General features: G+C 38.0%; 1 protein-coding gene across 9 annotated transcripts in view; it reads right to left on the bottom strand.

Moving 5' to 3' along the window:
* kmt2cb (lysine (K)-specific methyltransferase 2Cb) overlaps positions 1–22,740 on the bottom strand; it is a 76,686-nt gene extending 53,946 nt beyond the window's left edge. For 6 of the 9 annotated variants that reach the window (XM_008434094.2, XM_017310002.1, XM_017309997.1 and 3 more), the window contains exons 1-5: positions 21,979–22,739; positions 10,738–10,932; positions 3,936–4,024; positions 1,462–1,609; positions 764–967 (exon numbers count right to left, since the gene is read on the bottom strand). In XM_008434094.2, the coding sequence (XP_008432316.1) occupies positions 764–967; positions 1,462–1,609; positions 3,936–4,024; positions 10,738–10,931 (635 nt within the window). In that variant the 5' untranslated portion in view covers position 10,932; positions 21,979–22,739. Of the gene's footprint in view, positions 1–763; positions 968–1,461; positions 1,610–3,935; positions 4,025–10,737; positions 10,933–21,978 lie in introns of all 9 variants that reach the window. The other 3 variants (XM_017309999.1, XM_017309998.1, XM_017310000.1) reach the window with 1 other exon arrangement.
* Between the last annotated feature and the right edge of the window lie 342 nt (positions 22,741–23,082).

Raw genomic sequence — 23,082 nt, 5'->3', positions numbered from 1 at the left:
TTAGAATACGTTGTTCAAAACTTTTGAATTTGGAAGCAACATTTACAAACCAATTACCGTATTTTCCGCACTATAAGGCGCAYCTAAAAACCTTCAATTTCCTCAAAAGCCTTATAATCCGGTGCGCCTTATATATGGACCAATATTGAGCCACAACAGGTCTAGCAACTACCTGTTGCTAGACCTGTTGCAGCCGCCAACTTCATTTTGCCCGTAGAAATAGAAACGCACGGTGCATGCTGGGATAGTTGTCAGCATGCTGGTGTGTTAATAAAGTTTGACTGACCTATCTACCTACTAATAATCAGGTCGTCTGCAGATCATTTAGCACCATGTACTCCACGAACATGCTGTGCGCGAACGGAGAAGGGTGACCATCGTCAGGCCACGCCCCGGCCCAGTGACGGAAGGCTCTCCTCGCCGACCGAGGAGGGGGGGAAGAGAGACAGAGACTGTGGCGGCAGCGTGCCGGTTGGTCTGTGTTACCCAGAAAGCAGTTGGGCGCAATATCGCAACACCCACACCGTGAGTGAAACAATGACTGGGGCAGCCTACTATATAAAGTACTCGGGTACCACTTCTTTATTATTACACATCCACATTTRTACGGGACGCGTGGCAACCCTAACTGTAGCGTCTATTCTATGTGCCTTATAATGCGGTGCGCCTTATAGTGTGGAAAATACGGTACATTTTTTGTTTAGTTTTTTTTCTACCTTTCTGATTAATCTTTTAAACAAAAACATTTCGAAGATGGGCTTACTTGGTTTCCTTCTCTCCTGAGGTGTCGTCAACAGCCGCTTTTGGCTGAGCGGTTACGTCGCCGTCACTGCCGTCGCTTGTCGAGCTTTCCTCACCATTATGGCTGACGGGTGTTTCATGCTGAGATGTGGTGCTGAATACTTGTAGTTCCCCCTGACCCAGAAGGCTACGACCACCACAGTAACAGAAGGCACAGAGACGCTCCCTGAAATCAAGAAAATGCTCATGTTTAACTGTGAAACCTACTGTGAATAAATACAAAACAATGCATGCGAGCGTGAATTTAAACTTTCTTCACTTCYGGCAAAAGGCATTTAAATGGCTCTCTTTTTCCCCAATTTGAACCGAAAAACATAAATCGTACACACATCTGGACATTAAAATGTTTCGGATTTCTTAAGAAGAAAGCCATCGTTCAAATGACAAAGCTGCGTTGGTAATAAGATCCCAGGAGATGCTGGTGATCTGACCTCGGTCACTAACATCAATGGTACAGACACGCTACGAGATTGATTACAGCCTTTAACAAAGTGACACCTGGGAAGAGCGGACTGCATCCACCACCCGATGACTTCCACACGTGTGTGCACGAGCAAGGCAAAAACCAATATTCTTCACCGGACAAACTGCACGTTTCTTTTATTCACATACATGTAACCAATATTAACTGTGGTTCAGGCAAAGTTTACCGTTACTGACCTGCTTTTGATTTCTCCACTTGCCGGGACAGATGGTCCTGTTGAACTCTCTGCTGGGGGGCTCTGGGCCAGAGGGGAAGGGCATTTCTCCTCCTCTGGCGTCTCAGTGGTCTCCACTTCCACAGTCTCCACTGGCTGGATTTGTGTTTCTGTGGAAATAAACAACAAAACCAATAAATTGGTTTGTCAAATATCTACCAATAACTTATCATGATTTACAAATATACATATTAAGACATACCAATAACTATTGCAGGTTAATTGCACGGAAGTCAGATTTGAGGTCAAAACCTCAAGCATTGATTACAGCTCGCCCACAAGTGAGGCACAGAAAACAAACATTTCTCAAGTAGCAATGCTTACTCATAAGTCATGTCAAGACTGACAACATCCTGTGTTTAATACCATTACATGATGACTCAATTCAAAAAACCTGAAAACCTGTATTATTACTTAGGAGTAACATTTAACTAGGTCAGTGCAGCAAACATTCAGTGACATCATGTGAAATTTCACACTGACAATTTAAAGATYGTTACATCCAAAAAGCTTAACGATCAAGTCAGTTAAAGAGTTGTGCAAGAAACTAGATAACAGTTTTTGACGTTAATATTCAAATATATTTTACATACAGGCGCGTTTCAATAAAGAACAATATTAACAAAAGGTTATTTCCGTAATTGATTTAAAACTAAAACTATGTTCATCTGTTGTACAGCTTGTGCACTCAACACTTGGTCAGGGCACCTTCTGCTTGAATTCCAGGATCAATGCAGTGACATAGAGGCAATCAGCCTTTGACACAGCTGAAGTGTTTAGGAAGCCCAGGGTACTTTGATAGCAGCCTTTAGCTCATCTGCGTTATTGGGGCTGGTTTCCTCCTTTTGACTTTAATCTGGACAATCAAGCACAGTGTCTTTTGGCAGCATGKGTATACACCAAGCCATGCCAAGAAATGAAATGAGCAGCTCCATGGAGCTTGTCTGCAGAGGGAAGAATTAATTTTTCTAAACTTCCTAGTAGACGGCTGGGTTTGACTTTGGACTCGATTAATCACAGTGGGCCAACACCAGCAGATGACATGGCGTCCCAAATCACTGATCCAGTTCTTTGTCTTTTTTAGCCTGGTTAAGACATTTCTGGTTCTGTCTGTGGATCAGGAGAGGCTTAACACATGGTATGTGAGATTTGTAGCCAATGTCCTGAATACGTCTGCGTGGTGCCTCTTAAATCTCTGACTCCAGCCAAATTCAYTCCCACAAACATTTAAATAGCCTCTCCTTCATGATTCCCCTCAGTCATCATTGTTGCTTATGCACCAGTTTTTTTCCTTCCAGTCAACTTTCTATTACTATCAGGGTTTCCCCATGTGTATTATAAGCCTGGTGGGCTGCCAAGCTATAACCGATAGGCTAAGCGTTGCTTCATTTTATAAAAAATAAAATAAAATAAAATACACCAGGCCTTGTTGTGATTCCAAAAAAAAATAAAAAAATKTTCCTTAAAGCTGTAGCAGCCAAAACAAATAGACTTTGTGGCACTTACTAATAAGGAATCAAGTTTTATTGGTTGAAATTAAAAGCAATAAGTGATAATTGTTATTTAATGGAAACCCTGACTATGCTGGCATCAAGCATTCTGAACAGCCAGCATCCAGGGCAATATCCATCTGTGGCTTGGTGTGGAAGGGGTAMATTTTGAGAAACTGAATTTAGGGTATTCATAAACTGCATTAAAACATAGCAGAAATAAATGTTAAAAATATATCACTGAATTAAAAAAAAACAAAAAAAAAACCTCTATAATGCATTTCACTTTCTAAATAAGTAAATGTACTTTTTGGAATATATTCTAATTTATTACATCACTATAGTTCGTCATTTTTAAAGCCCACAGTCAGAAAAGAAAAAGAACCCAAAAAGATAAAAGCGCATACTTTGTTTTGTTCGCTAAATAAAAAATGACTGTGGTTTGAGGTAAAACAAAAGACGAGCCAGTTCACAGATTCAGAATTTCCCAATATCTCAGGCACGGCACCAGCGAAGCACTAAGATGTATGAGAATGGAAGGCCTGGTCATGTGATGTGATGTACACATAAAAAAGCACATAAATGGGTCTGAGGAGACTGATGGGATTTTAAAAAGCTTTTAGAGGGCATTAGCCTTGGGCTCTTTCCCACTGCACCTCAATGCCAATCTCGGAGCAAGAGGAATGATGGAAGTGGAGAGAGAAGAAAAAATGCACACCCAATGCAGCATCGCAGTTCCATTTAAACCCTTTCAATTATAGCCCTAAAGACGAAGCATGGGGTGCTAAGAAAAAGCTCTCACTCATAGTTCTCCTGGTGAGGGGACTCTGCTACCTTTACTGACACACTTCTTGATGCACTCTYGGCAACGGGCTGCCTGGATGCAGAAGCTTACTAAAACCAATGTGTGCATAACAGATCAAGAAGGGGGACTACAAAGTCTTACCTGCATCCTGAGGGTCTGTGGTCTCCGTTATCTCTGTACCATCCATGCTGTCCTCCTCATCCACAACAACCCTTCCCCTGGTGCGACCCCTATAGCAAGGAAGACACACAAACAAACAGAGGAAATCAAAAGGGGAAAAAAAACAAAAAAACAAAAACAGAGGTTGGCTAATAAAGTGAAGCTAATGGTGTGGTTATGAATTGGTTAAATATAGCCACAGGTTCGAAGGTGATTTAATGGAGGTAATAGAGCCCAGGGCAAGGCAGAGGCTAAGTAGTGACAGGGGATTACAATAGTCATCATCAACACGAACAAAATGGAAAACACCACAAACCACCACTGAAAGTATCCACATAAAATACTTCCAGCAGCACAGTGGAAACTTGTGAGAATCAAAAGATGTCTTTATGTATAATCCACAGCTAGTTATAAACAGAATTATTCTATTAATATATAATGTACTGCACCCAAGATACAACCACAAATACGACAAAGCTGGGTAGGCAAAAAGATAGTAGTGTGTGTCTGTCTGTCTGTGTGTGTGTGTGTGTGTGTGTGTGTGTGTGTGTGTGTGTGTGTGTGTGTGTGTGTGCGTGTGCGTGCGTGTGTTTTAAATGCATGAGTGTGGGCATGAGTGTGATTAAAATACACACATGTCCTACTTAAATATGAACACATATAAAGCAAGCCACAAGTGTTTCAAAAAAATATTTCTATAGAAAAACCTTTTGAATTCTAATTTTTGAGACAATTTTTCTTATCAAATACATTTTGCAAAAGTTTTTGTTGCTCAAGGTGCCGTTTTAGAATAGTTCTAGTTMAGTCATTTGGCAGTAAATATCTAGGCTTTCAACAAAAGGCACTTGATCCATCTGACCACTGGTCTTACATTTTAAAGTCAAAGCAAAAAAGTGCTGCATTGTACTAGTCGCCCCAAAAAAACAGACTAAGTTGCCTTCCTTCACAATAAACTTGACTAATTAATATAAAGGTGAAAGTTAACTATTCTGATAACTGATGGTGATTGACACTTGAACAGTATCAATAGAACTTATGTTCAAAAACATGTTCAATAATTTCAGCCACAACTGGTTTCTAYTCTGAAGAGGCCCCATTAAGTTTTTTTTTTWTTTTTTTTTTTTTTTTWAAGTAAGAATAGTCATATTTTGGTAGGCTTAAAGTAAAACCCATACACTTTGCACTTTGAGAGGATGAATTGAGCAATGATCTGTAAGACGTTCAAGGATTTAAACTTTCCCACAACTTTATATCCCTGAGGTGTCTGCTGTTCCATGGTCTTCATGATGATGTTGGCACAATAACATTCTCCAACAATCCTCTGGGGCTTAGCAGAACAGATGCATCTACACTATGATTTYGGACGTTTCACACCCAATAGTCCGGTAGGTTCGACTAGGGACCAAAAGTCCAACATTTGATACATTTTCAGACATTGCTGTTTGCTTTCACACTGTACCGTTTCGAACTAATGTAACACTTTGCAAAACCTGCTTGTCTTCCTCGCCTGTGGTAGCGGTGTACCAAGAATCACTGAAGGAAATGACACAAAAACCTCTAAAGAAGAGATCGAGCGCAACTTCCTTTCTCACGAAATGTAAACAAATTGGAGTGCCATCAGTTTGTAGGATTTCACTTTTGCAAAAGACTACAAACTGTTTCTCCCCCTAACAGGAGAAACAGCTAGACAAAAGGCTTTGTTTTGTTTTGATTTGACCAGACTGCCCTGCGCTATAGTTACCTTCCTGCTTTGGGAACGGTCTCTTCGCATATGAATTCGAACTGCGCTGGAGTTCACTTCAATTGAACCCAAATGAAGCAAATTTTCTAGGCAAACAAACTAGAGTTCAACTAAAGCAGACTAAACAGGGCTGGTGTGAATGTACCCTTAGCTTACATCTGGGTGGACTATATTTACCAACCAGGTTACTTCTGAAGGCAATTACTTGACCTAAGATTTATTCAGAGGTAGACGAGTAAAAGGAGGGTGACTTTTAAAGAGGTTTATTTATGAAAACTTTCAAAAACGAATTTACTAACYGTACGCTACTTTGTGCTGATCAAGGAAAGTAACATAAAAGATGACTCTGGTTGTAGTATAATTGAAAGTGAAMAAACAAAGAAAAGAATAGGTAGGTGTATACTAAGTCAACAATAMAACACTACGTTTTGCATATTATAGACTTTAACACCCTAACACACTTCTTTATAAACAGTACAAATACCCTCGGCAACTACCACCAAAGAATCAGCCAAGCTAAGTCTGGAAACACCATTTATGGTAAAGGTGAGAATACTGAGATGACAATCAACATAAATACAACACTAAAAATCATCCACTGTTAGCATGATACATGGGGAGAGCCAAAACAGTCCAAGAGAGAGCAATGTTTCTTATGTGCTCAGGAAGATACACAGAATTAAGAGAGAGAAAAGATTGGGGGTGGTGGGGTAATCTTCAGTGCCACTKGAGAGAAAAATCACAAATGGCTATACGCCAAATCAACCCCTCCCTCTAAATGACTTCCATGGGAAGCAAACCTTAATCACAAGAATGACAGAAGAAGCCTCAAGGAAACTTTGTCTGAAAACATAATTACCAAAAAGCTTGAGTCATACCACTGAAAATGAATATCTTGGTAAGGTTGAAACTMCCAYTGTTCTGAAAAAATAAAGTAAAATTACACACAGACAAGTCAGTCCATTTAGCCCCTGTTGAGAGGCTCGTTTAGCCTTCTGTGACCTTTAAAGCACAATGCTTTCCCCAACATGAACACACCAGTCAGCTTTATTTCATTAAAATTTTCTTGTAGTTTCTTTCCAGATATATTGTATATTTAGTTTGATTAAAATTATTTCAATTACTGTAGAAATATTAATAGGATGTTTCTATTAATCCTGTTTACCATAAAATCCTATGGTAAACAGAATTTTAGTATTTTAATGTTGATGTAGGGATCTTAAAATTCATTGCAACACCGACAGGACATCTTTCCTGCCCACAACCATCACCATCTACAATAACTCTTTAAATAAATGAGTTACAACATTTAAATTCCATCCATCTATCCATTTTCTTTACACCCTTGTCCCTTAGTGGAGTTGGGAAGGTTGCTGGTGTCTATCTCCAGCTAACATTCCAGGYAAGAGGCAGGGTACACCTTGCCAGTCTGTCACAGGGCAACACAGAGACACACAGGACAAACAACCATGCACACACACACTCACACCTAGTGACAATTTGGAGAGGCCATTTAATCAGTCATGTTTTTGGACTGTGGGAGGAAACTGGAGAAAACCCACACATGCACAGGGAGAACATGCAAACTCCATGCAGAAAGACCTGGGCTGGGAATTGAACCCAGAACCTCCTTGCTGCAAGGCAACAGCTCTACCAACCACRCCACTGTGCAGCCCACATTTAAATTCCTTTTGGGATAAATAAAGTATTTCTGAATTTAAATTGAAAAATAAAATATTTCTGTGGCAGTGAAAGATATTAGAGGGGGAGAACTATTTATTTTCCAGGCACAGAGTACCAGTTTATACCACAATCAATTTCCTATATTACTTTCAGTTGTTAGAAAATTAAGAAAATTGACTTCATAAATTAACACCTTGAAATTGGGCCTCTCTCTTAAAAAAAACTAAATAAATAAATAAAGAGACATTGGCCCTTCAGGAAGTCATCACAACAGCGCTCCTATATTAACCCTTTAGTAACTTTTTAAACCAGAGTTTAACTGAGAAATAGGTCCTTAATGAGCTCAGCAGATGCACAGTTCCACCAGGTGTTTGCTAATTGCTGCTGAATAGTCTGAAGGGGCTGAGTGGGGGAGTCGCGAGAGAGGGCAAGAAGTTTGGGCTGGAAACTGCAGCTCGGAGGAGGAGCTTCATCCTCAAATGTGGTGCTCGGTCTCCCCCAAGCTGAATGGCTGACACGAGAGGTTAGAGGATTTCTCAAACATGCATGAAAGATTCAAGGCAATACTCCATAACATTATAACATGACGTAAAGCTCCAAAAGGTCAATTTTATATCAAGTTACTGCCCCTTTAAAAAGTGAATCAGATTTTTGTCACAGAATGTATGTGGCAATTTTATATAAAGTACTGCATGTGACAAACATGCATAAATTTAGAAATTYAAGAAGGGGGCAAATACTTTTTCACACCACTGTATGCCAGTGGTAATTTTACAATAAATATAAATATTGGTTATCGGCCACACCAGCAGTAATAATATTGGGTATCAATATCAATCACAATTTGCACATCAGGACATGTGTAATTTAAAGAGTGCTCAGAGTCAACTAAAATGCAGGTTAAAATGACATAAGTTAAACAGGCGACAAATGAGAATATATGTGTGCATTTGTTTTATTGTCTTCTGCCAACCTTATACAAAAAATATCCACCTTATTGATAACTGCAACTTTATGTTTCTAAGRTGGCAAAAACAAAATATAAAGCAAGAAGCCTCAGAACCTTTTATAAAACGTRTTTCATATTTTACTGGTTGTTGAGTAGAAACAYTTAAATTCAAGTTGTAATTTCTRAGAACAAGTCTATAGCTTTGTATTTCACAAACTGAGCRTGCCACGTTAGCTCCTAAAAATGATTATTTTAGGTCCATCTTTAAAGAAAACTAGATAAATTTTCCTTTATGAACAAAAWTTTTTAAGTGCAACTATTACAACTCTTTAAGGCCAGCTTACAATGGTGCACTGGTGGAGGGACTCTACATGGGGCTTATAAAAGAACAACGTTCCTTATAAGACAATTTACACTCTCCCCCAAAAATAAAAATGCATTCAGCTTCATAACAAGAAATAACACCACTATTGGCGTTATTTCTTGCGCAATAAAGGCGTATTAAAATAAATAAATAAATGAACTCAAAATCACAATATAGTCATGGTAAAAAACAAACAATGACTGGACCCTGCTGTAGTAACAATTTGTCAAAGGTTCACAAAAGAAAAGTGAATCATCTTGATCTTCTAGATCTTAACATTTGATGCTTTAGTTTTATGTTGATGTCCAAATATTTCTGGATTAAATTGCCATCTTTTTAATATAGCCTCTGTGTTTTTCCATTTTGCACACCGCTCACAAATCCTCCWGTTTTTTTATCGGATGTAATCTGCATGGATTTTAATAGCAAATTAACTCAATACAATTTTTGCTACATAAAAGGAAAAAAAAAACAACAGTTCAGTATGCCACAACGTAGTAAACTGTGGTTATATTTTTATATTTTTACATAGCCTCCCACACAACATTCAGCTGTAATTATATATAACTACACTGGAAGCATCAGATTTCAGTGTTCAGACTGCCAGTTATTTCACTGAAAAACACTCAGGACTAGGGCTCAATCCTATATCGTGCACAAATCCCCCCCACCTTCCCCACAGTCCCACCACAGGGAGAGAAAAAAAAAGGTGAAAATAATGCTGTGGTAAGTAGTCCCAGCCAGCACAGTGCTGCCTGGAAAACCAGACCAGGATCATGCTGCTCTGAAATGGACCGGTCAGCAGATGAAGCGTGGGCAAATCGAGTAATTTCCAACAACCAGGTTTACGAGAACAATATCCAACATCCTCCTTGTTACATGTTGTACAGTTTTAAAATGTGAAGTGAGTTTCCTAACTGCAGATAAATGGCTTTGAGATAAGAGCAAAATCTAATCCTCCACAGTTATGACCACAGGGTTTTAGACAATGGAAGGTTGGACAGATGTGAACATATGAACATTGAGCTGAATGTACCTCCAACTAAGATAGCAACAGTGATCATTAAAAGTGGAACTGAAGCAAGTACATATTTGCTGAATGGCAGTTTATTTTCAGATGATCAAGATCAAGCAACTTAACTCTGTTTAAAGTTGTCTTTCCACTGGGGCATTGACACATCATCTGCATGCTTACAGATTAAGCAATCCATTGGGAACAGGGTATTAAGATTGATTGAGAGGACAGACTTAGGAGTTAAGAAGCTAGACGGCATCATTTTACAGAGCAGTCCTAGTCCTAGTGTGCGCTATGATAGTCAGACACATAACACCCTACCAGTATCCCATGTAAAGCATTTAAATTGGAATTACTGGAAATAAAGGCGCTACGACTCTTCACATGAAGTTCTAACAACTCATATTTACACATTCTTGATACCATGCAAATCAAATCACAGCAATAGCTTCACATTTTCTGCAGTAATGTACATTTGCTTTCAAAATTCATATCAGAAGCATATTCAGAGTGTGTCAAAACGTGTTGCCCTGCCAAAGATCGGTATGAATTTTTGAAAGCTTCTTCCAAAGCTACCCATTTTATCCCATTACAAACTTATGCAACCCACAAGTGCAATATGATAATTCTTTATTGTCAGATCAAGCCTGAAATTTGAAGTACTGCATACATGTCCCAAAAGGTTCATCAAGACTTAATGGAAAACATTGTCCAGAAGAAAATTTCATCTATTATTATTTCAGTATTCATAAAGGGGGAAAAAAACGAGTGTAACTACATAGCTATATAAAACATAGGTCAACCTGCACTACAATCTATTCCAACAATACTTTAGCCACAGTAATTGGAAGACTTCCAGTTCCAGGCATGCAACCAAAACTAACCACCAATTGAACAAAATATTGACATTACTGCTAAACTGCTTTTCCATTTGTCACAGCGGCTCCATCATTTTGATGAGAAAGTCATTTCTTAAGAGGATCTAAAGGTAAAGTTACTTCATTGAACACTGGTAATACAATGGACACCTACTTTTTCTTGCTTTTAGCAGTTGATAGGGGTGGTGGTTGTGGTAGGACGGCGGCCGCAGCAGCATCCTTGCGCGGCCTGCCACGTGGTCGCTTGTCTGCATTGGCAGGACTTCCTGTGGACGTGGCCCCTGCGCTGCTGGATGACGGCGAGGGTCCCTGGTCAGAGGTCTCCACAGTCTTATCCTCTGATGACATTCTGAAACAATAAGAAGTAAAGTTAAGTTTTAAAAATTGGAAAGTGGAAGCCAACATACTACATATTTAGACCTAATTCTATTTAGGTCTAAATATGCTACTTGAAAATCACCGGAATTTCTAATATTATGTAAGAAAATAGCAAGACAAGCAGTGGATAAAATAAATMTACTCACACAAGCCTCAATATACTAAAGCAAAGCAATATTTCTGCCACTGTGTGGGAGATACATGCCACACAATACCCCAAAAGCCAATGAACCAGGAAGCATTACCTCTCTATAATTTTTTTACCACCACAAATTTTTATGTTACTTTGAGGATGCAAAAAACTGCAAATATTTTTTAATGACTGTCATAAAACATTAGATTTGGTTCATGCTTTTACACTAATCTCAAACATGCAGTTAAGGCCTTAAAGTACATGCACTTAAGCATAATGGTAGAGTGTGAATGATTCGCATTAAAATACATTGTGTAAAAGTCAACATAATTAGGCAGTTTTCATCACCACTGCGACACAATTTTACTAGAGATGCACCAGCTGGCAACTAGAATCTGACAATTTTAGGCTTCATCAGCTCCAACAGATCCCTGGCCTGACAAGTGAAAATTACAGAAGTAATTCAGGCTCACAGTAAMAACAATATTTGGGATGGATGTTCTTAAAGTTGGAGGAATCAAACCTTTTTCGGTTTCTGTGAAAATAAGTCATAGTAAGCACAGGTGTATGAAAGTATTTAGGAAAAAAAAAATCAGCATGATGCATGATGAGACATGTTTGCGGTTCCTACAGGCTGTGAGTGTAAAACTAGAGGTAGATAACAAGAAGGGTGAATGTAGAACCTAAAAGTAGTTCTGTTTTAGCGTTTTGATTCTTTGCAAAAAACAAAAAAAAACTATAGATACAATTATTTTTAAACAGATGTCAGAGAGACTCATTTTGTTGTTGTTGCAGAAAGACAATAGTGAAATTGGCAACGAAATGTTGCAACAAAAAAAAAAGAAAAATCATAGGTGCGCCTATGAATACACAAATAATAATGCATTGCTAAATATGTATAACTTAGCATTTTCAGACAGTCTTAGTGGGGGGATTATTGATGTTGAGCAATATGAAGGCCAATGGGAGGTAACTATTTCTGAGTCTGGCTGTTCTACAGCAGATGCTGCGGAATCTCCTGCCAGATACCAACTAGATGAACAGACCATGGAGAGGGTGGGTGGAATCCGAGAGGATCTGGTGAGCTCTGGCTAAGCAGCATCTGTGTGCAATGTTCTGGATGGAGGGGAGTGGAGTCACAATGATCTTCTCCGTTGTTCAAAACCACTGTTCACTTTCAGTATGTCGTGTTTTTTGATTTGCTAAATATTTATCTAGATTAAAACATCTTAAAACCTATACACGAAGCTGGCCAGCGGTGGTAAAAAAGACCAAAATATAAAAGCTTCACCACAAAGAACAAGATGCACCAATTAGACTCTTACTATATTTTTTATATTTCCTATTCCTCAATATTTGAGGTCTTTCTCACATATTTAATAGATTTTAGTCTCTGATTTTTTTTTTTTACCTGGATAAATTAATAATACCTCCTAATTTGCTGTATAACAATTTCTTGTTTTCTGAGGAATATGATCTAGCCAATATCTGGTTTAATATCCAAGAGCTATAACATATTAAAACTAATGCATGGAAACTTTGTTTTAAATTCAACTGTGAAATGTAACAAAAATTGGCTATAAAACAAACAAAAAAAAACATTCTGTAGGTTCATTATAAAAAGGTAGTAGTTTTAATTCCATCWGAACATGAAGAGACTTTTCCCAGTCGGTGGAAATGCATTTATCCCTAAAACCAAAGAACAACTGTGAACCAGTTCCTGCATGTATTCTACACCTCAGTGACAATTATCTGTTCAACAACAGAGCCTTGCCTAAAAAGGGTCATGCAACAAGATTCTGACTCTACAGATAGCATCAAATCCATAACAATAGGAGTGAAAAAAGAAAATAGCCAAGGTGTTGCAGTGGTCCAGTCAAAGTCCAGGACTAAAGCAGACAGGAATGCTGTGACTGTATGTCCAGGAGGCTGTGAATAAACAAACTCAATGAACTGAGGCAACACTGTCGAGACAAATGGGCCTGACAGCGGAAACTTCAAAAGGAATGTGAAAGTGAAGATCATAAAGTTGATTCCATAAGCTGCTAAATCATAGGATGTGCATCTTTTTTTCTTTTTTATGGTTAAAATCTAACAAGTGAAAGAGATACTTGAATTTTACCATTATAGTGCATGTGTGGGGTACCCCTTCCCAAATGCAGACAAAATTACACTAATTTAAACATCCATATGCAGATTAGAAAACATTTTGAACATTTATGGTGACCCACGAAGCAATTAAGTTTCTGTGATCTATGCAGTTATTTACATTTCTCGTCTACAGCWCTTTAGGTGACCTCATAGATCACCGGTCAGATTTACTTCTGAATTTTAACGAGGCAATTAAAACCTTCAAATGTCTTTTCATGAAGTAATTTCGCTGTTGATTTTGGTTTATGTTTGGCCCGCAAAATGATGCAAAAATAAAATCAATGTTCAACTTCTGCTTTATAAAAATAAGCAAGATCTACCTAAACAAAGGTGATCTCAAAAGATGATATGCTGCCACAATCTTTTACTGTGGRTTTGGTGCACTTCCAGAGATGTGTAGTGTTTTTGTGCCAACATCACTTGGAATAGGCAGTTCCCACAATAAATATGTCACTCCTACATCTGGGTGCTCTGTCGCCATCTTGATAGTACGGGAGTAGCTCTCCATCTCATTGATCGCACATAAGAGGACCGCAATGGTTGGAGATTGTTGGATTCAAGGGTGTAAAAACAAATGTGATAAAACAGTATAGAGAAGTTTTCATTACATCCCAGGAAGATGAGCACACTCTCTGTTACTAAGCATCGAGTGTCGACTAGTGTGGCTGGGTAATATACTGAGGGGACAACAGCCATCTAATACAGTCAGTGTACTGAACAGATTTCTGTAAAAAAAAATGCATTTTGGAGGCAAACCTGGAAACGTGTAAGACATCCATTTGCACAAAGTAAATAAAGTTATAAAATCTAAATATGCAAATATACATTTGTTTAACACCAGTGCTTGAACAGAAGAAAAACTGCTGCTGTACTTCAGCATGTACTTTGATATATCCCATTACCTCTTATGTCACCATATTTGCAATCATGTAATGTTAATAAAACAGTATTTGCTTAAATTTACATTCCAGTTGTTAATTATAATGTGTCACATATAGCAGGTGGTAGAGAAGGAGGCAGTAGACTGCACATGATGGTTAATACTCAGGCCTTCTGCTTGTTATTAATGGGTTTTATTTAGGGGTTTCTGGTGCTTCAACTGACAATGTGCGCAGTAGAAACAGCCTTTCGAGAAATGGATCAACTTTATGCTCTTAAAGCTGGAGTACGTAACTTTTACATATTTTGGAAACTGTCACCATGTGACCTTGTGGTAGTGTGGTATGAGATAGAAAATCTGTGAAAAATCTAGCTTCTCTGCCTTCTCCCAGTGCTAACTGGAGTGAACCAACCAGAGCCAGGAGGCGGAGCTAAGCGCCCTCAACCACACAGCCARCACTTCTTGCAAATCCTGTAGTGTTTTCTTTCTAATTTCTCTAAAATTCCCAATCTGGAAAAATAGCTTTTCTGCAGGACACATTAGAGTTTTTAGAATGTCTCTTTATGTCACTATTATTTTCTCTACTTTTTAAATTCTTGATGGCTGCTTTCACTATGCCATAATATTAATTTGTTTTAAGGTTTTGTTGGCCTTTACTTGAAGGTAGTTTGACAGGAAAKAGGGTAATGAGAGAGGGGGAAGACATGTGACAAGTGTCACCAGGTTGGGAGTTGAACCTGTGACCACCAGCACCAGGACTAAGGCCTCATGTGGGTTGTGCTTTGCCCCTGCACCACCATAGCACCCCTGCAACCTTTAAATGAAGAATACATATGAGCTAAAATTGATATATATATWTTTYTTTTGATTAGGCTAAAAACATTTTACTACGACTTACAGCTCAAGACTCGAAGAATGAAAGCCTGGGACTTAACAGTTCAACAAATATTTAATTGCCCATGTTATTCTTTTTCATTTATGTCTTTTCCCTTAAAATGTACTTTATATCATATAAATAGTGGGAGTTTTCAAATGATTTACAGAACATGTAAGGTTTAAAAAAAAAAACTGAAATTTCAAGCACTTTGAGTAAATGTATATTACAGAAAAATGCACTATTCAAAATAATTCACTTGATTTTTGTGATGATTACCAGAGCTGTTTGTATAGTGACACATCAGATATAGCTCCATAATATATAATTAGTTATTCTGTAGCAAATTTGACCTTTGTCTTCAAACACAGGCAGCAATGATGGTCAGGCCTGTGTGACCTTTAAAAATCAATAAAAAAAACACAAGAAATTTCTTAAATCTACTTAATTTTAATCATGCTCAAATAATAAGTGTATGTTCATCTGCATGCAGTCTTCAGCAGACTACTTTTTTTGTACTGAAATATGAATGAGGCTGACGTCTTGAAGGTTGGTAATGCAACAAAGTTTTGTTCAGCATGAAAAAAAAAGGGCAGCCACAAATGTTTAATAGTTATTTTAGCTATTTAAAGAACACTTAAAATAAAAATGTGCATTTAAGGAGTATACAATGCTACATTAGTGGACATTAACCTGTGTTTCACAAGAGACTGTTGATCAGTTTGGAGCCCAGTTGTTCAGCCAGTTCGCTATAAAGTCCCTTTTATGACTAGCGTTGACCCAAGATTGCATCTGGCCTTAACCAGAACACAATTTCTTAATCATAATCTTCATTTTATGTACATTGTCTTAATATATTTTAACCCAATTTTAATAGTAAATGGATACAATACCATAACATACAGCTCTGAGCAACACCAACACCGGTGTGTTTGCTTTTGTTGCAATTAAAAAAAAAAAATTATTCAATCCAATTCTTCAAAGGTATTAAATATAATCTGGTATTTTCAAATGCAAACTATGAATCTCAAAAACATCCAGAACAAACACACGAGTGACCCATCTTCAATTTCAACTTGACAATATTTTTTTTCCTTTCTTTGTCTCTTCGTTATTGCTTTGATTTCCAGGAAAGACAAGCACAACTTTTGGCTGTCAGGTCCTTTTTTAAAATAAAACCAACTTTCATGTTTCCAACTGCTTTGGATGTTAAGCATATATTGCCTAAAAAAAAAGGATAAAAAAATGTATCAAAATTGGCTTTACTTGTCAAGATTGTGTAAACAAGGAATTTGACTTCAGCTTCACACTCACAGCATAGACACACACCAAGTATAAACATATAATATACTAAAGGAAATAGAATACTGTACAAGTCTTTTATTTGCAATTTATTTTTWAAAAAATGCTTCATTTCACTCATCTGTGCTTGAATTGTTTTTTTAATAAACCATTATTCTCCCATGTATTTTAACCTTTTGTTTGCATAATTTGTTAGTTACTATAATCTAAATTGTAATTTTACAGTGATGTGCACAATTGCTTTCTTAAAAAAAGTTATTACACTTTGAGGAATATCAGTTTTCAGAAATCACCTTTCAAATTCGGCCAAGTTATTGACGCATCCTGGCATCATGTGTGAAAAGCTTAAGAGACAGAATGATGTTGGTTGACCTTTGTCTTATAGAGGTCAACAAAAGTAGCCAGAGCAGAAGTTTACAAAAGAAAGTTCAGGCAGCAAAAGGACATATTGACCAAAACCAACTTTGAACCAATTGGCACTTTATGATCAGCTGACTTTAAATTTTACCATTACATAATTAGGATCAAATTGCACTATTGGGGAGCTGTGGAGGCACAGGAGTAAAGTACAACCCAAATATGGAGGCCTTAGTCCTCGACGCAGACGACACAGATTCGAGTCCCGGCCTGATGACCTTTGGCACATGTCTTCCCCCTCTCTCATTACCTACTTTCCTGTCTAACCACTCTCAAATAAAGGCCGGCTGAGCCAAAAAAATAAAAAATAAATTTGCACTGTAAATAACTGGATCAGAATGCGACTATATGGACTGTGTTGGAATTAATTAGATTAGTTAAGATTAAATTTAAAGTAAAACTAATCCCATAACTGAATATGATCAGGATCAGTTTTTAAAAGTACCGTACTGTAAGCATTTATGGGGATTTGGTGCTATAGATTCATGGAATTAAACTACACATTTAGGTTTTGAGTACATTCGATGTAATATTGTCAATCTGTGCTGTAGTGCAGCACAGACTGGCATTAATAAATTCAAACTTGGCCTAAAATAAACTTTTCTAAAGCAACAACACTATAAACGTAACACTGTTGCTAAGGTAGTGTTACTTTACATCCCAAATATAAGACATACACCAACGACTCTGAAATGGAATCGTCTGGAATTCATGTTTACTTTGTCATGTAGTCGGCGTGGTGGAGTCTCACTGCAGTAGATCCCCGCACCAGATATTTTTCATTTTGCCAAAGAAACTGACAAGTGAAAGGTAAGGTGCTATTTATTTAGCATTGTTTATTTTTCACAAGTAGCATAATGTTGGGTGGGGTAAGGTAAGGGTAAGTATGCTACAGGAGAGACTGGTCCACATCAAAATAATGATGGCACCTCCAGGTGAGGACGGCATGTAAAAATAAAGATGCTGTTTTGAGGCAGCATCTCTTTAGGACTCATATGCGTGTAGTAAATATATACATTTTACTTAGAATTGAGTTACTTAATAGAAATAAAAGTGTCATCTGAAATGTTTTAAATGCAACTCTAATTTGTACACTGTGTTGCTGTGACAGAGTGAAGAAGAGTAGGAATGCTAACTCAAAAAAGAAAAAAATACAATGAAAAAGTCCGCTTGTCAAACTTTGAAGGGATGCGTGAGATGCAGGTGAGGGGCTGAACTGCAGCAGATGTGATTTTGTTGAAGTGCAGCTTCCCTACTATATTGCTAAAAATGATCTGAGGCCCGATTCAATATGTTGCCAAAGACACAGTCAGTGCAATAAAATGGAAAAAAACAAAGTTGCATGCACTGAAATGAAGGTGGTTTCAAAAAAAAGAAAAAGAAAACCTGATTACAAGACCGACCTTCTGGGCGCAAAAAGAATCACTACAGAGTAACAGGTTCTTTATTGTGCAACACAGTACTGTACATTTTCTCAAATATCTTTTTTGAAACCATTTATTCATTTTTCAGATCACCAAAGGACATAGCGGAACAAGTTACAAAAATGCTTTATTAGCTGTTGTATGCCCAAGGACAGAGCTGACTGAATATTTTGACTTTTTTGTTTACTGTGAACACGGTTTAATCAAAGTACTTGGAACTATTTCCAGGGTTAACCACAAGAATAACTGAAAGGACAGATTAAAAAAAAATACTGGTCTTTGCATATCATCCTTTTAATTAATACATCAATGTACTTCAAACTTCTGACAAACCACATTTTCCCAAAAAATGTGGTTTGTCAAAAATGCTTATTCCAATACACACAAGTCAGACAGGAGAAATGTGTACAAATTTGACTGTTACTGTCCACCGAACCATTTTGTGAAAAATGGGGTCTGTTTCCAAAACAACACGAAGAATGAAGGGCTACTGCCGCAATAAATATTTTTCTCATAATGGTGAAACCACAACAAATTCAATCTTTGCTAGCTGAACCAAGATGTTGTACTATTTTGAAAAAAAACTTAAACCTCAATTTTCATCACTGTTTTACACTATATTCTGACAAGACTCCCTACTTTTTCCCTTAAGACGTCTGAAGATTCCGTGGTAAAAAGTGTTGTAAACTGATGCGTTACAATTACAAAAGTATACAAAGGTTTTAAAAGAGGTGCAATTTTATTGCCTTGAATAATTTGAAGATATTGTTCCAATGGTTTAGTCTTTTTTTAACAAAGTACAGGGGTGATCGGAGTTTTCACTATGTGGAGAATGGAGTAACAGTGCTACCCTTGCCCCACCGGTTGCTGCACAGYTATGAAAGAAACAGTGACGTTGTGGAAACAAATAGAGGGACACCCATCCCCTTCCTTAATGGAATGCCATTTTCATACAAGGTGGTTGGTTTGCTGGACACCGGAAGAGCTAGCCCCATTAATAACCCGACCAGTTATAGCTCTGCAACTCTACTACTATTCAGCACAATAAGCACTTGAAAACTCATTTTAAATAACGTATTATTATAAAATTGGTACTTTTACCAAAAGCAGTCATTCAATTACAATCTCATTTGTACATGCATGGAGGAAAGATTTCAGGGTATAGGCCATTTGGCCCTTAGCTATTTCATATAGATGCATTTTGATCGTTTCAACTTTTTGTGGGGGTATTAAATGTAGCGGTTTAAAACGGGACGCTCCATACCACCTGTACACCAATTTGTACAACCCAATTTTGTACCCACTTCGACAACTAAGGATTTCAAGCCATTTTCTACAAACTACATAATGGAAAAGTAATTATCTGACTGCAATAAATATTCTCTAGTAGCTTGAGGCCACTTGGAGCTATTTTGGTTAGATATGGGGTTATAATTTGTCATATTTCATAAGTGTCGACTAGCCCAACAGGAATCGGAACCAAAATAAATGGAAATTGCATGTCATAAAAGGTGTTCAGGAAGAGCACTGAATATAGGCAAGTTACATTATGGGATTTTAATATTTTTATGACCCATTACACTCAAATGAATACGTTTCAGATATTTTTGATTGCGTTTTACAGCTAACAAAAATTTTATTTCTCTGGAAACTTTAATATGGAAGATTAGTATCAATCTATAGTTCTGCTGAAGTTTTAAGGAGGCCCAGCTTCCTTTAATGTCAGCTGGCACTTCTGCAACACCACAAAATGACAAGAATCACCAAATCATCACCGAGTTTGAAAACTATACACTGGACCTCAGGCAAAATGGATTCTGAGCCTCACTTCCTCCAGATTCTGGGATCACGAATTTCAACTGAAATGATTTTTAAAAATTACTCTTTATTTTCATCTGAAAAGGATGACTTTGGGCCGCTTGGCAACAGCTCAGCTCTTTTTCTCCTTCGTTCAGATAAGACTCTTTCTGAAGCTGAATGCAACAATTCCTTTGATAGGAATGTAGGATATGTCCTGAAAATGTTGGCGTGTGCTGATTGAACCTCTCCAAAACAAAAATGTCTGTCTCAAGGTTGTGCAATATTTTCTACCAAACCTTTTTTCTTCAATTTAACTTTCCAATAAGATAGTATACAATGAAATGTAAAATACAGCACTCTCAACAGACAACTTCTTTAGCAATTATCTTTTGTGGCTTACCATCTATAGAGATGGTGTCAATGAATGCGAGCTGGACAACTGTCAGGTCAGCAGTCTTCCGCATGATTACGTAGGCTATGACATAACATTTATTTACTAAAGACATTTCTTTAAATTGATTTTAATATTCCAGTATTCCGAGTAGCTATATTTTGAGGTTTTGTTAGCTTTAAGCCTTCACAATCAAACCTAATATAAATGAATGGTTAAAACAGTCTGTGTGTGACATACCAGTTTGTTTTTCCAATAGGATTACTAGAACACATTAACTTTTCAAGTATATTCTTATTTGCTGATATGCACTTATAGGCATTCAATAAGACATTATAGAAAAGAGATGAAATGGCAATATGTGGATATGAAATGAAATTATAAACTGATGAATGGGACAAAATCACGCAGAACATTAGAGAAAACAAAATTTTATTGACATCACGTCATAGTAATGTGAAGTGTTGAAAGAGCAATTATTACACAGCCAAACCACCTTTCACAGCTGGATTTGCCTCTACTACTCGCCTAGCCCAGTGTTCAAACTACGAAATATTTTTACCTGATATTTGCTATGATATAATATACATATTACAAAATTATTGGCATGGACATGTTTTAAGAAACAGGTGGTTATTACCCGGCGATGCACTGTATGGAGACAGTTCTCAAAAATGGCAGGATTACTGAGATTTTAGAGTATAAGTCAAGACAAAAAACAACACTAGATGTGAATATACCGACATGCACTGGAGGGACTTGCAATGCATAGATTTTTTTTAAGCGGTTATGGGCAGCAGGGGTGCAAATTAAAACATGCTAACGTTAGCTTTTGTTAACCCACATCTTGGGCACAAAGCAGCTGCACAGGAGCTAACCACAGCTAGAGCTAGCCTGTTGTGTTGGAACTCTGTCGCCTTTCCTCGGTCATACAGACTAAAGAGACACTGACATCGACCAAATTTAACTAAAATTGCAAAAGTATATCCACCATGTCTTAGCCACCCACACACAGCTGATTGGATTTAGTTTCAGGAAGACAACTCTGAAAAGAGGCTAAAGGAGCAAACAGGTTACCAGTGGATGCAGATAGTTCACCAACTCATCCGAACTACAACCCACAACAAAACATTTCACACGAACGCGATTTTCTTCATGTCTGAATAGGACGGGAAACATAACATGCAACTTTTTTCATATAATCAACGACCAATCGAAAAGCAGGCAATGATCCGGAATTGTGCCCAGCACACAAAGGCTCGGTCTATTCAATGGAACGGAACTGTTCCAAAGAACTACAATGCCCCTCTAAAAGTGAAAATGCTACATTACACAACGACGCTAAATCTGATTTCTACTTCTCTTAGACAACTTGGGATCGTTGTGTATGGTTGTTCATGTATTACACTGTGTGAAACGGAATAAACCCCCGTTTTCGGTTTATATAGCACCAATGAACCTTTCCATTTAACGTTCCGTTCAATAGTCTGAGTCATGAAAAGCCGAGGCGGCGACAAATCCCCCCTCCTCCCCTCCATCAGACTGGAGGATGATGATGTTGGCTCAGACTCACTTCAAAAAGGTTAAATTCATTACAGAAATCAAGCCAACAGCGATAGGAAAGAAAGTTCAGATTACATCTTACCTTCCAGTCCTATGGACAGAGAATTATCCTCGTCATGTCCCAAAATACTGGGGGGATGAAACGTCGTACTTTTATTTGCCAGCAAGCTAGCGAGCTAATGGAGCTAGCTAGCCTCTCTCCAATGAAACAACACTGCAGTTCTCAAAAATGCACAGCACATATCATTATATCCCAGCGTTGCAATGGTATTCCCAACTTTGCCCATTTGATGGAAAAGCAGCTGATGTAAATCCAAAGGAAAAGCACTTCGCTGGCTCGCTCATTTGCGGGGGATCACTTTCCTTTCTCCAATGACAGCTGTCGAGTTCGGGTTATAATACAGCTAGTTGCTGTTAGCCACCCAAGTCTACGGCCAGCAGCAATTTCTCCACCAACATACAAAACGCCCTCAAATCCGAAATTCAGGCTGCCCTATGAGCCAGCTTCCCGTAAACTTCAAATGCGAATCCTCGGGGAAAGTATGGCTGCGGCTRAAGCAAATGTTGGGTACGGACCGCTGGCTTGGCAACTGGTTCTATTTTCTTCAGCTGCGACAAGCTGCGGGACCAAGCGGCCAGTTAGAAGACTCTCGTAACCAGCCTGCCACGCAGTAACAACCGGCTCCAAAAATGTGCAAAAACAAACATTGGCTTCCCTAAAAATGACACTCAGTCTGCCACACGGACCGAGTAGAAATATCAGCAATAAACATGACAAAACCAAGTTGAAGATGACGCTTCGGTGTACTCTATAACGGTGGCCATATCTAATGATAAGTGGCACCGAAGCACAGCCCCCCTAGGCTCCCAACAAAATAGATCCACCTCCTCCAAGCAGAACTACACCGGACGATTATTTTTAGATCGATTTAAATGGTCGAAAAATACGCATTTCAAATATTTAGCAAATGTATTCATCTATCGATAAGACGAGACAGCAAATAATAGGAAGCAGACCGTTTCACAATTTCTTCAAAATACTCTCTGACCCTGCGGAGTGATATGGGCATTTAGTAAATAAAATAATGGCATGGGAAAACATGAAAAGACGGATTGTGGATTTCACTCTTATCGGAACTGGACTGCAAATAGTTAACGCTCCAGCTCATGCAAAAATATTCCAGCA

This window comes from Poecilia reticulata, linkage group LG17, assembly GCF_000633615.1.
Source record: "Poecilia reticulata strain Guanapo linkage group LG17, Guppy_female_1.0+MT, whole genome shotgun sequence".
Taxonomy (NCBI): Eukaryota; Metazoa; Chordata; class Actinopteri; order Cyprinodontiformes; family Poeciliidae; genus Poecilia; species Poecilia reticulata.
The sequence above is the reverse complement of the archived record's forward strand: the minus strand, read 5'-3'. Positions and strand labels throughout refer to the sequence as shown.